The sequence below is a fragment of the Chelonoidis abingdonii genome, chromosome 8 (assembly GCF_003597395.2).
Source record: "Chelonoidis abingdonii isolate Lonesome George chromosome 8, CheloAbing_2.0, whole genome shotgun sequence".
Taxonomy (NCBI): Eukaryota; Metazoa; Chordata; order Testudines; family Testudinidae; genus Chelonoidis; species Chelonoidis abingdonii.
The window spans coordinates 57,523,543-57,537,813 of record NC_133776.1 but is presented as its reverse complement, the minus strand read 5'-3'; the positions used below and the strand labels follow the sequence as shown (position 1 = coordinate 57,537,813).

At 46.9% G+C, this 14,271-nt stretch overlaps 1 protein-coding gene across 2 annotated transcripts in view; it reads left to right on the top strand.

Annotated features, from left to right (window-relative positions):
- Positions 1 to 14,271, top strand: part of SNED1 (sushi, nidogen and EGF like domains 1) — a 126,414-nt gene that overhangs the window by 110,821 nt on the left and 1,322 nt on the right. For both annotated transcript variants that reach the window (XM_075068651.1, XM_075068650.1), the window contains 3 exons: positions 5,059 to 5,146; positions 6,074 to 6,157; positions 6,762 to 6,799. In XM_075068651.1, the coding sequence (XP_074924752.1) occupies positions 5,059 to 5,146; positions 6,074 to 6,157; positions 6,762 to 6,798 (209 nt within the window). In that variant the 3' untranslated portion in view covers position 6,799. The remainder of the gene's footprint in view (positions 1 to 5,058; positions 5,147 to 6,073; positions 6,158 to 6,761; positions 6,800 to 14,271) is intronic.

Here is a 14,271-nt window from a genome sequence, read left to right as displayed (position 1 = left end):
TCTTCCACAGTCCTGTCTGCCCTGGGCACTGCAAATAGGGCCACTAGCTAATGCTGGATCAGGGGGCACTCTCCTAGGAATTGTGATAGCAATAGACACTAATAGTCTATCTAGTCCAGTACTATGGCTCTGATAGCAGCCAAAGATGGATATTTTAGAGCAGTGACAGGCAACCTGTGGCCTGCGGGCCACAGAGGATAATTCGCTGGTGGGCCCCCAGACACTTTGTTTACATTTGCACAGCCGCACGCAGCTCCCAGTGGCTGTAGATCACCGTTCCCAGCCAATGGGAGCTGCAGGAAGCCGTGCGGGCTGCAGCGATGTGCTGGCCACCGCTTCCCACAGCTCCCATTGACTGGGAACGGCGAACTGCAGTTGCTGGGAGCTGCCGGTGGCTGTGCAAATGTAAACAAACTGTCTGGGGTCCCGCCAGTGGATTACCCTGATGAGGTGCAAGTTGCCCACCACTGTTTTAGAGGAAGGTATAGAACTTCCTCAGTACTTGTGGCACCTTAGAGACTAACAAATGTATTTAAGCATAAGCTTTCGTGCACTACAGTCCACTTCATCGGATGCATAGAATAGAACATATAAGAAGAGTATATATATACATACAGAGAAGATGCTATACCGGCTCTAAGAAGCTAATGAATTAATTATGGCATCTTCTGTGTATGTGTATATATACTCTTCTTATATGTTCCATTCTATGCATCTGATGAAGTGTGCTGTAGCCCACGAAAGCTTATGCTCAAATAAATTTGTTAGTCTCTAAGGTGCCACAAGTACTCCTGTTCTTTTTACGGATACAAACTAACACTGCTGCTACTCTGAAACCTGTCACTACCTGTAATGCCACCAATGTGCTCTTGGAATTCCAGGCATCTTAACAGCAGCATCTCCTGCCATCTGGTGGGATCTCTTGGGTTAGCGTTTCTCAAATGTGGCCATTGAGACCACATGCAGCCACCAAGGGCTTTTTGTGCAGCCACAGCCTCCTAGGAAGTGATTGTTAACACTGCTTTGCCCCTCAAACATATAAATATCACTTTTCACAGAGACAGACTTACTAGTTAGCAAGTCTTTAAAAAAGAAACCAAAAATGCAAAAGAAACACCAGCAAAAGAAACAGGAACATTATTTGTTTCTATTCTGTTTAGGTCTAGTAAAGAATAGAGACAACTACATTATTTTTATTATTGAGTCTGCAATAAAAAATTACATAAATAAATTACAATGATTTGGTCATGTATATGTGCATATTTATTTGTTTTTCCTAAAGTTAATTAAGTATTTTAGAAAAAATTGTCAGAATGGCCACCAGCAAGAGTTGGTGTCCGCACTCTGTGGCCACCAAAACATTTCCTGTAAGACCCCCAGGTGACTGGAAAGTGGTGGCCCTTTGCTGCTATAAGAATTTCAGTGAGAGGTCTTCACTGGCCCTTTTGGTGATGGGACTGATCTCAGTAGCAAAAGATACATCTGTATCTTAGTGCACTAATATTCTTCTAGTGAAGCCAGGAAAACTATTCCAGTAGAGGGGCCATACTGGCCAGCTGCCAGGAACCAGAGGGTATCATTTGCATTATAAACTTGCAGACTGCAGTGATACAGGGGTTCAGACTCTGGCTCCCAGTTTGCAGTGCTCCAGCCTGTTCTCAGATGATGATGGAGCATTGATTGCTGGGAGTCGGGACATGTAGTTTCCCCAGGCCACATATCTGTATTAAAGATGAGCCTGGCTAAGGACTCCATGGATTGCATTTGCCTCATCAGCTGAGCTTTTGGCTGCACCTGTATTGGGGGCTACCTCAGTTACAGGGTGGATGCATATTACCATGGGCACTGTAGATGATGTTCCTCTGACCTTTGCTTTCTCTCCCCACGTTCCCTCAGCTTCACCATGAAGCTTCTATTGTCAACCTCCTGGAGACAGTGTTTTTTCACAAGGTAAGAGATGAGTTCAGTTGTGTTAAATCAAGGGCCCCGAGTGGGGAAATCCCAGATGTGATTTCAGGTCATGTGTATGAAACATATTTCCCAAGAGTTGTAATTAGAGAGGCAACGTGATGCAGTGGCCGATCATGGGAGTAGATTCCAGACCTGGTGATGAAGTGGGAATTTTCTGTAGTATTTGTGTGAATCTTATGTGTTCCTCAGTTTCCCCTATATTTTGCCTGGCTGCCTGGGGAGTGGGGAAGAACTGAGTCTGCTATCAGGGCCAGTTGAGAGAGCTAGATGGATGTGTATAATCTCACTGTCTGAGCCTGAATGGGTCAATTAAAAAAAGGACTGACTGAGGCCGACCTCATATTAACAGAAAATCTAAGATGACAGTGGAAAGCCCAGGCACCAGGACATTGACACCTAGCAGCCAGCAACCTAGAAGGAGATGGATTCCCCCACCTCACCGCAGGGAAGCTGGGCACAGACCCCAGCTCCGGAACAAAGGACTGGAAGGTGTGAGGTTGAGGGATAAAGTGTTGGCTTCTGGAAGGAGTCAGGACTCTCATCTGGAAACTGACCAAAGAGGTCAGACTGTGGGGGAGAGACAGAACCTGAGCATGAGATTCATGACAATTTGACTGGGGCTCTGGACTGACCAGAATGGACTATACTTTAACCTTCATTTCTCTGTGCTAAGCTAAGGACTTTCAGATTCTATATGCCTGGTGACCAATACATGGTTAGCGTATTTTTAAAAGACTGCCTGTGTCACTGTAAATACTGAGAGCATTGCACCCTGAAGGGCCTAAGTACAGCCTCCCGCAGGTCTCTGGCTTGGCTAGATTCACTGCAGGGAGCCACAGAGAGAGAGAGGAGACGCTGGTGCCAAAGGCCCAGGTTTGGAGGTCACAGACCTTCCCCTATGGGATTGTATGGGTCCTTTGAGCCTGGCATGATAAAGCTGTTACTCCCAGGAGACTAGTGACAAGCTGGGGCATAGACCAGACCCTGTGACAAGGCCCCCCTGAATTCTAGTCCCAGTTCTTCCAGTTTAAAGGTAAAGCATAAAACCACAGATAACTGAGAGTATGGAAATACAGAATTAAGGCAACTCAAACAGCCCATATCTCCATATTCAACTTGAAGCCATAAGGTAGAGCTCAATCAACTCCCTGTGACACTGAGGTCTGCAGGTATTGGTGCAATTGGACTGGTGTTTTCTAATCAGAAGGCCATCTGAAAAATGATCTTTCTGAAGAGAATACCTTCTCCTCTCAAACAGCACTCTGATGCCCTCTTGTTGTGTAGGAGATCTGCGAATCAGCTGAGGACACTATTCTGGACTTGATTGATTATAGCTACCGGAAACTGACCCTGCTGGCAGCTTGGAGCACCAACAGGGAGTTTCCAACCCACGAAAAGGTTGTGCCTGAGGATCTGGCCAATGCATCATCAATGCAGGTGAGTTAAAAGTGCAAGTTTCCAACTTCCAGCAGGTCTATCTGACCTTGTACCTTGGAGGGAAGTTAAATTTCCATGACTGGGAAAGACCATAGTTATAGCCATGAAGGCCCTTGTATCCAGAACCTGATGAATAAATCCACTCTACTTGGGCATTTTTCTACATGAATTTGGTGTTGGTGGAGATCTCTTGATTGGTAATTTGTTCTCACTGGTGGCTCATCATGAGCAGAGACAGTGTGAGTTTTCCCACTCTGTCCTACAAGTGATCTTCAGCTGTGACATTATGCGATTCTCTCTAGGGGCAAGAAGGCCGTTCAGTTTCTATGAACCACTGTGTTTTTGACCTACCTCCTAAGACTAGTAGTGAGGGAACCAGTCAGGGTTAATTGCAATGGTATTTTTTTAAGATCTCTATAGGTTTCCACTTGGAATTGGCCTAAGGGTATGTCTACATTACGGGATTATTCCGATTTTACAGAAACTGATTTTTTAGAACAGATTATATAAAGTCGAGTGCACGCGGCCACGCTAAGCACATTCATTTGGCGGTGTGCATCCATGTACCAAGGCTAGTGTTGATTTCCGGAGCGTTGCACTATGGGTAGCTATCCCATAGCTATCCCATAGTTCCCACAGTCTCCCCCGCCCATTGGAATTCTGGATTGAGATCCCAGTGCCTGATGGGGCAAAAAACATTGTCGCGGGTGGGTCTGGGTACAGCCTCACCCTNGAAGCACTTGTTCCCGGTGCCGTAGACGGTGCCGAGGACGGAGGAGTTAGAGCTGCCTCCATCAAAAGTTGTTTTAGGCGAGAGTCCCTCTCTTTTCTGGTCCAGGGCTTGAATGCCTTACAGATACGGCACCTGTCCGATAGATGGCTCTCGCCGAGGCACTTTAAACAGGAGTCGTGCAGATCTCCTGTGGGCATCAGGCGACGGCAGGTCGCACAGGGTTTGAAGCCCGGTGAACCGGGCATCGACCCCGGTGCTGCGGGAGGAGAAGGGGCGAACCCCCGATCCTTGAAACTATATACACTAACTACAACTATACTAACAGTAATTAACAATGAACTAGAGAAAAACTATGTACACTAAAAGCTAAAGAACGAGCAATCACTAGGGTAGGTGGAGGTCAGCTATGCCGCGCACCACTGTTCCAACGACCAACACGGGCGGTAAGAAGGAACTGAGGAGCGGGCGGGCCAGCAGGGGGTATATATTAGGCGCCATACCGGCGCCACTCCAGGGGGCGACCTGCCGGCCCACTGAGTGTTGCTAGGATAAAAGTTTCTCCGACGAACGTGCACGCGGCGCGCGCACACCTAACTGGAATGGATATGAGCAATTACTCGAAGAAGAAACAATTTTCCTGTCCTCAGCTGCTAAATCCCCATCTCGCTTCCCCAGTTATAGCCCTGCTTTAAAAGCCAGCCCCCAACTGCCACCCACCCAAGCTGGGGGTTGGCTGGCTGGCTTAGCAGTTTCTGGTGGCAGGGACCATGCCTCGCTTGGGATAAATGCATGCTGCTAGGGAAGTGGATTTGAGCAGTTAGAGTCATTCATTTAATGGCAGATTTTCCTCCATAACTGGGATGTCCTGTTGCTAATAGGGCTTCAGATTAACTCTTTCGCCCCTTCTCTCTGCTTAGCCTGCAAGAAGCAGCCCCACTCCTGCACTCGGCTGTACTCAGAAACCAAGTCGTTTCCTGTCTGGGAAGGCGGCATCTGCCATTACCTGTGAGTATAGAGCGCCTCTTGCCCTTCCCCCTTCCTGTTTACAGTAGGCCCCAGGGAGAGCTCGTGGGTGGTGGCTGAGGGTACAATTCAGCTGGGTTTGGAACCCCAAGGCGGAGGAATGAGGATCAGCTGCTTCCAGATGTATTTTGTCCCCATCTCATTTTTGTTATCTTGTCTGGCCATGTCTTATGGGGAGTAGGGGGAGCTGCAGTATGGGGGCAGCTGTAGCAACCAAAAAACATTCCACATGCTGTCCTAGCACCTTCACTGATGTTTGGTGTAGGTGTGGTTCTGCACTCGAGGGACAGCTCCAGGCTGTGCTGCAATAGGTTGGGTTTTTAATCAGTGTGGTGAAGGCAGGTGGTAGGCTAGTGCATGACACGAGAAATGTTGGCGCTTCTGGAGCATCTAGAAAACATGACACTGTACCCACCCCTCACCTTTACCAGATATTGGGGTGTCTGCCCGTGTTGTGCTTATGCGAAGTCAACCAGTGCTGGGAGTGGGGTAGGGAGGAGGGAGAGTGAGCTAGACTCCAGGCTACATTTGTTAACCGTATTACCCTCCATACCAGCCACCTCTTAGCTATGCACCAGACCCATGCACCATTTCTGGAAGAGTCTCGTCTCACTCCCCAAACTGTTCTGCTCTAAGTACCAGCCAGAAAACTGGCTCCCTCCCCAGCTCTAAGAGTAGCTGGGATTCCACTAAGGATTAGGAGTCCATTCTGAACCTGGCCAATAGACTCTGCAGCTGGTGGTGAGCTTGATCAACATTGGACGTGACACCAGTCTTTTGATCAGGATTGACCAAACCCCACTCCACAAGCAGACACAGGGATCCAGTGCTTGTGGCCAGGCAGGTCTCTACCCTTTTCACTGTCTGTCTACAGCAAATTGTTCTGCTGTGTCCTCTTTGTGCTAACAGATACAAGAGGGTCTACAAAGTCCACCAGGACATCTGCTACAAGGAGAGCTGTGAGAGCACTGCTTCAAAGAAGACAGGCAGCAGGTAGGGTTGGTTGATAGCTACTGCAATGGCTTTGCAACACTGCAACGTATAGACACATGGGAAACCAGGGCTCAAATTTTCAATAGAGACTAGTCATTATTGGTGCCCAGTGTGAGACACCATTACATGGGGCTGATTTTCAGAAAAAGCTGAATGCCTATCTTCTAGAAACCAACTCCTTTAAAGCAGCTAAGCCTGGGCCCCCCAAATCAGTCACAGCTGAAAACTTAGGCCTAGATGCCTGAAGCTGTAGCAAGGGCTGGTACACTGAAATTGTTTGCATGAGGGGCTGGTTAGGATCAGTATGTGTGTGCTGTTGCTCCTCCTCAAAGCATGAAAATACAAAGCTGAGTCCTAGGCTATCTGGATGTTAGTCACCTTGGAGACGACGTTTGCGGGTGTCTGCCATTGTGAGCAACATTAGTCCTTTAGAAATGATGAGTTGGGTTTATGGGATAACTTTCAAAGTCATGAACTCTGGGAGTCCCATTAATACAGGGAGTGAACTGCACCTCACTTCCATGGAAACGTACCTGTTAGTGTGAACAAAAAGAAAAAGATCAGCTGTCTTGTATACCGAGACCTCTCTCTTTCCTTCTTCCAGAAAACAAAGTAACAGTCACGCACTGAAGAAGCCATAGAGTAAGTGATCTTTCTCCCTGTGAGGCTTTTTTGAAGGTAGAAGGTTGCTGCACTGAGGAGTCTGCCATCATGCATAGCACCTGCCAAGGACAGATGGTTTCACAACGGGGTGGGGTGTGAGACGATCATTCCCCAGGGTTAAAAGGGCAGTCAGGCAGCCTCCTACCTGGGGAGCTGTAAGAAGCACAGCTGCTAGGGCCTCTCCCCAGTCTTTAACCAGAGTGAGCACGTCCAAAACCCATGACATGCTGCTCATTGGTACCTGCGATGGACCACCAAACTACTCCCATGCAGAAATGGCACATGGGCAAGACCACCTCGACCAAAGGCGGCAGAAAGCTGAAATCCATTGCTAGAATAATGCGGTGAGCCCCGGACTGAACAAATAGTGCCCTGGCTCCCTGGAAGCGAGGGGGCCCTTGAATCATCAACAAGCTGGTATTTGCTATGAATTCTGGCCCCACTGATTTTCTGTGTTGATTTCCTCCCCCCACTGCAACACCAGGATCAGCCTCTCACAGACAAACATTTTCTTGCTAGCTTCAGATAAGAGTTAAGCCCTTGGCTTCAAGGCCTTAAACTTCACTTGTGTGTGTCTGTGCAGGGCTAATGTAAAGGCATAGCTGGGGGTCAGGTAAGCCACCCTAGATTAGAGGGATGGCTTTGAGAGCTCTGAGAAGGGGAATGCTGACCATTATGCTTAAGCTGGTTAAATATTGCCACAGATACCAGCCAAATGGTATAAGCATGCTGTGCGTACAAGGAAGAGCATGCACTTACTTTATTTGGAGTAGACTCAAAGTTTGACCCTTCAGTTCATCTTTATTTACTGTAGTTGAGTGCTGCAAGGTCTTTGCTTCCTATTAGCCTGGGGCTTTTGTCCTCCTTGTACGAGAATGCTTGCTGTGCCATTGAAAGTCAATCTAACACCTTTTACAAATCTGCCATCAGTTGTTGGGGACTATCCTCTAATGGGCCCAACTCCCACAGATCCATCCCTGGCTTCTGACAAAATCTGCCATGCCATGGGTGCAGCAGCGGCCAACACCCACAACTCCAGCTCTGCAGTTGACTGATGGAGCCTTTTCAGTGGGAATGGGCAGCCTGGAGATGCAGTGATCCAGCTTCTGTTGGCAGGACTCCTATAGAGGCCGTGCTCCTATCTGTCTATCTACCCTCCCTAGGAGAATGCCCAGGCCAAGGCAAATTGTTGTATTTGTATTATGGGAATACAAATCCCTAAATGGCCTGTTGTTTTTGATGTTAGAATTAGCCAGACAGGGGCCTGGTCTATGCTGTGTGGGTGGTGGTGGTGGTGAGGTGTCAATGCAAGATATGCAACTTCAGCTATGGGAATAGCATAGCTGAAGTCAACGTATCTTATTTTGACTTACCTCCCGTCCTCATGGCACGGGATCGATGGCCGCAACTCCCCCATCGACTCTGCTTCTGCTGCTCACCCTGGTGGAGTTCCAGAGTCGATGGGAGTGTGTCTGGAGATCGATATATCACATCTAGATGAGACGCGATATATCGATCCCCGATAGATCGATCGCTACCCGCCAATCTGGCAGGTAGTCTGGACATACCATAAGAGAGCGTTCCTGCCTTGCAGAGCTGCATATTAGTGAAATGAACAATTCAGACAAAGGGTGGGAGTGACTTGCCCCAGCTAGAAATCAAGGAAGTCTGAAATATCGACAGCCATTATGTGCTTCTCAAAACTAAACTTCCTTTACTTCTTGCAGAATGAGAAACGTAGTAAGCCCATAAACAAGTGCTGGTTGGAGAAGTATACATTCTTTAGCTTTGATATGAATTATAATAAATTTACCTAGTGCGAGGGAGGGAGCTGCAGATGCACCCTAAGGTGCTTAGATGTATTTTTTCCAAAATCTCTTTCTTGAGTGGGTGTTACCACTCAGAAAAGAGATCTTGGCGTCACTGTGGATAGTTCTCTGAAAACATCCACACAATGTGCAGTGGCAGTCAAAAAAGCAAACAGAATGTTGGGAATCATTAGGAAAGAGATTGATAAGACAGAAAATATCATATTGCCTCTATATAAATCCATGGTACGCTCACACCTTGAATACTGCGTGCGTCCTATCTCAAAAAAAGATATATTGGAACTGGAAAATGATTAGGAGTATCAAACAGCTTCCGTATGAGGAGAGATTAATAAGATTGGGACGTCTCAACTTGGAAAAGAGACGACTAAGGGGGGATATGAGAGAGGTCTATAAAATCATGACTGGTGTGGAGAAAATAAATAAGGAAGTGTTATTTACTCCTTCTCATAACACAAGAACTATGGGTCACTAAATGAAATTAATAGACAGCAGATTTAAAACAAACAAAGGAAGTATTTTTTCACACAACGTACAATCAACCTGTGGAACTTCTTACCAGAGGATGGTGTGAAGGCCAAGACTATAATAGGGTTCAAAAAAGAACTAGATAAGTTCATAGAGGATAGGTCCATCAATGGCTATGAGCCAGGATGGACACAGATGTTGTCCCTAGCCTCTGTATGCCAAAAGCTGGGAATGGACAACAGGGGATGGATCACTTGATTCCCTGTTCTGTTCGATCCCTCTGGGGCACCTGGCATTGGCCACTGTCAGTAGATACTGAGCTAGATAGACCTTTGGTCTGACCCAGTATGGCCATTCTTATGTTCCCTAGTGGGTGACATATAGGGGGGAAAAAAGTAAAATGTGAAAGACAGTTGTAAACAAAAGGGAAGGTATGTAAATAGACCTGACTTGCCATACTCACACAGCTACAGAAGAAACTGATGTTTCTAGAGAAAAAGCTCAGGAAATGAATGTCTCTAAGATGTAATTAACAGAGCATAATAATAAGGACCACCAATACATTCAGGTATATACCTAAACTTTATGGTAACACCACCATTAGACTCTTTAGTAGTGAAGTGTTGTCATATATATATATATACACACACAGGTCTCGCAACTTACGCGCATTTAACATGCACGATTTCAGTTTTACGCTGAAAGGCCTGGAGTCCGGGAGGGGGCGTGGCCTCAAGATTTAAAGGTCCTGGGGTACCAGCTGTGGCTGGGAGTCCCAGGGCCTTTAAATCACCCAGGGGGCTCCCAGCTGCAGAGGTGGCTGGTAACCCTTGGGGTGAACTAAAGGCCTGAGGCTCCAGCCACCGTGGAGCTTCAGGCCCTTGAAATGCCAGCCCCAGCCCGACTGCCAAAGCTGCGGGCAGGATTTAAAGGGCTCCTTCGAGCTCCCCACCACAGTGGGAAGCCTGGCAGAGCCCTTTAAATCCTGTCCGCAGCTCCGGTGGCGGGGCCGGGGGGGGGGCATTTAAAGGGCTCCACTGGCCCTTTAAATGCCCTCCACTCCCCCCAGCCCCGCCGCCAGAGCTGCGGGTGGGATTTAAAGGGCTTGGGGTTTTGACTATACACGGTTTTCGCTTTACGCGATAACCGCAGAACAGAACCCCCGCCTAAGATGCAACAGACCTGTACACTTTGATGGGCTGGATCACAGAAACCCCCTTAGGGCTGCCAACTGATGTACCATGACTTCTTCTGTTCCTGCTCTCCTGCCCTGGCAGATTGTGACTTCAGTGCCCTGCCTGGTTTGCGCCAGACCCACTAGCCTGCTGCAAACCCAGACCCAGGTATGAACCAGGTCCCCTAACAGCTGTAGGCTTAATTGAAAGCAGTTACCAGAAGTGTTCCTGTCTTTAACGCTCAGATGCCCAACTCCCAGTGGGGTCAAAACCCCAAATAAATCCATTTTATTCTGTTTAAAGCTTATACAGGGTATACTCATAAATTGTTCATCCTCTATAACACTGATAGAGAGATATGCACAGCTGTTTGCCCCCCTCCCCCCAGGTATTAATACATACTCTGGGTTAATTAATAAGTAAAAAGTGATTAAATACAAAAAGTAGGATTTAAGTGGTTCCAAGTAGTAACAGACAGAACAAAGTGAATTACCAAAGAAAATAAAATAGAACACACAAGTCTATGCCTAATACAGTAAGAAACAGATAAAACCTCACCCTCAAAGGTGTTCCAGTAAGCTTCCTTTTACAGACTAGTCTGGATCCAGCACTCACTCACACCCCCTGTAGTTACTGCCCTTTGTTCTAGCTTCTTTCCAATATCCTTGGGGGTGGAGAGGCTCTCTTGAGCCAGCTGAAGACAAAATGGAGGGTCTCCCAGGGGATTAAATAGACTCTCTCTTGTGGGTGGACACCCCTCCCTCCCCCTGTGTAAAATCCAGCTATAAAATGGAGTTTTGGCACTCCATGGGCAAGTCACATGTCCATGCATGACTGAGTTCCTTACCAGCCAAGCCACATTCCTGGGAAAGCTCAGATGTGGATTGGTGTCTCCAAGTTCCTTGTTGGCTTAGGTGGTTCTTGATTGAGCACTTACTGAGAACAGTCTTTTCTCAGGAAGCTGACCAACTGCTTCACTGAGGCTATTTAAAATTAAACAAGTACATAGTCAATATTCATAACTTCAAATACAAATATGATACATGCATACAATAGGAGGAATGTATTCAGTACAGCATAACCTTTACAGAGATATGTTACATGGCAGGCGTAGCATAAAACATATTCCAGTTATGTCATATATATATATATTCATAAGCATATTCCCAAAAAGCATTATGGGTTGCAACGTCACATACACACAGTAAATTTCATAAATATAGACAAAACTAGTCATTCTGTGAACCACTATAATATCACATAAACAGTTACTAATATAGCCTTGGATATGCTAGCATAGCTCAAGTTTTTCCTTTTCTTCCTTCCTCTTTCCCTGTTAATTCTGAAAGAATATTTCATATAAGTTTCTTCACAATTCTTCCCAAAATTTCAATGTTTTCCATTCCAGATCTTGAAGGGGCATCTAAAAGTTTCCACTTGTTTGCCAAGCCCTCCCCCAAGTCAGCAGCACAGCTGGGATTTGATCCCAGTCTTCAAGGCCTGTCCCTATGGCCTGTCCACTCCCTACCCATGCCTCCTTGTGGCAGGCTGCTACACAGGGGTGAATCTCATAGACTTTGAGGCCAGAAGGCACCATCATGATCATCTCTGACCTCCTGCACTAGTTTAAACCTGCAAGTGACCAGTGCCCCATGCTGCAGAGGAAGGTGAAAACCCCCCAGGGTCTCTGCCAATCTGACATGGGGAGAAATTCCTTCCCAACCATAGAATCATAGATTCATAGAAGATTAGGGTTGGAAGAGACCTCAGGAGGCATCTAGTCCTGTGGGGCCCAAAACTGGACACAGTACTCCAGCTGAGACCTCACCAATGTTGAATAGAGGGGAATGATCACATCCCTCAATCTGCTGGCAATGCCTCTACTTATACAGCCCAAAATGCTGTTAGCCTTCTTGGCAACAAGGGCACACTGTCGACTCATATCCAGCTTCTCGTCCACCGTAACCCCTAGGTCCTTTTCTGCAGAACTGCAGCCTAGCCATTCGGTCCCTAGCCTGTAGCAGTGCATGGGATTCTTCCATCCTAAGTGCAGGACTCTAGACTTGTCCTTGTTGAAACTCATCAGATTTCTTTTGGCCCAATTCTCTAATTTGTCTAGATTCCTCTGTATCCTATCCCTACCCTCCAGCGTGTCTACCACTCCTCCCAGTTTAGTGTCATCTGCAAACTTGCTGACAGTGCAGTCCACACCATCCTCCAGATCATTAATGAAGATATTGAACAAAACCGGCCCCAGGACTGACCCTTGGGGCACTCCGCTTGATACTGGCTGCCAACTAGACACGGAGCCATAGATCACAATCTGCGTTGGCCCAATCCTCCAATATGTCTAGGGCATTCTGGACCCTATCTCTACCCTCCAGTGTATCTACCTCTCCCCTCAGCTTAGTGTCATCTACGAACTTGCTGAGGGTGAAGTCCACGCCATTATTCAGATCATTAATGAAGATGTTGAACAAAACCGACCCCAGGTCCGACCCCTGAGGCACTCCACTTGATACTGGCTGCCAGCTAGACATTGAGCCATTGATCACTACCCACTGAGTCTGATGATCTAGCCAGCTTCCTATCCACCTTATAAGTCCACTCATCCAATGCATACTTTTTTAACTCGCTGGCAAGAATACTGTGGGAGACGGTATCAAAAACTTTGCTAAAGTCAAGATATATCACATCCACCGCTTTCTCCATATCCACAGAGACAGTTATCTCATCATAGAAGTCAATCAGGTTGGTCAGGCATGACTTGCGCTTGGTGAATACATGTTGACTATTCCAGATAACCTTCCTCTCCTCCAAATGCTTTAAAATGGATTCCTTGAAAACCTGCTCCATGATTTTTCCAGAGATTGAGATGAGGTTCACCAGTCTGTAGTTCCCTGGATTCTCCTTCTTCCTTTTTAAAAGATGGCCACTATATTTGCCTTTTTCACAAATGTGCAGGACCTCCCCCAATCACCAGGAGTTTTCAAAGATAATGGCCAGTGGCTCTGCAGTCACATCAGCCAACTCCCTCAGCACCCTTGGATGCATTGCATGGACTTGTGCATGTCCAGCTTTTCTAAATAATCCTTAACCTGTTCTTTCACCACTGAGGGCTGCTCACATCCTCCCCATACTGTGCTGCCCAGGCAAAAAAAGCTTTGAGTACTTCAGCTTTTTCCATATCATGTCACTAGGTTGCCTCCACCATTAAGTAAGGGTCCCACATTTTCCCTGACCACCTTCTAGTTGCTAACACACCTGTAGAAACCCTTCTTCTTACCCTTCACATCCCTTGCTAGCTACAACACCAACTGTACTTTGGCCTTCCTGATTACACCCCTGCATGCTCAAGCAATATTTTTATACTCCTCCCTACTCACCTGTCCAAGTTTCCACTTCTTGTAAGCTTCCTTTTTGCATTTAAGCTCACTGAAGATTTCTCTGCTAAGCCAAGCTGGTCGCCTGCCATATTTGCTATTGTTTCTGCACATCGGGATGGTTTGTTCCTGCACACTCAATAAGACTTCTTTGAAATACCGTCCACTCTCCTGGACTCCTTTCCCCCTCATATTAGCCTCCCAGGGGATCCTGACCATCAGTTCCCTGAGGGAGTCAAAGTCTGCTTTTCTGAAGTCCAGGGTCCATATTCTGCTGCTCTACTTTCTTTCTTTTGTCAGGATCCTGAACTCGACCATTTCATGGTCAGTTCTGCCCAGGTTGCCACCCACTTCCACTTTCCCTATCAAATTTTCCCTGTTTGTGAGCAGCAGGTGAAGAGGAGCATGGCGCCTAGTTGGTTCCTCCAGCACTTGCACCAGAAGTTGTCCACAACGTGCTCCAAAAACTTCCTGGATTGTCTGTGCACTGTTGTATTGATCTCCCAGCAGATGTCAGGGTGAATGAAGTGTCCCATGAGAACCAGGGCCTGTGATCTGGAAACTTGTTAATTGTCCTCAAAAAAAACTTCATCTAC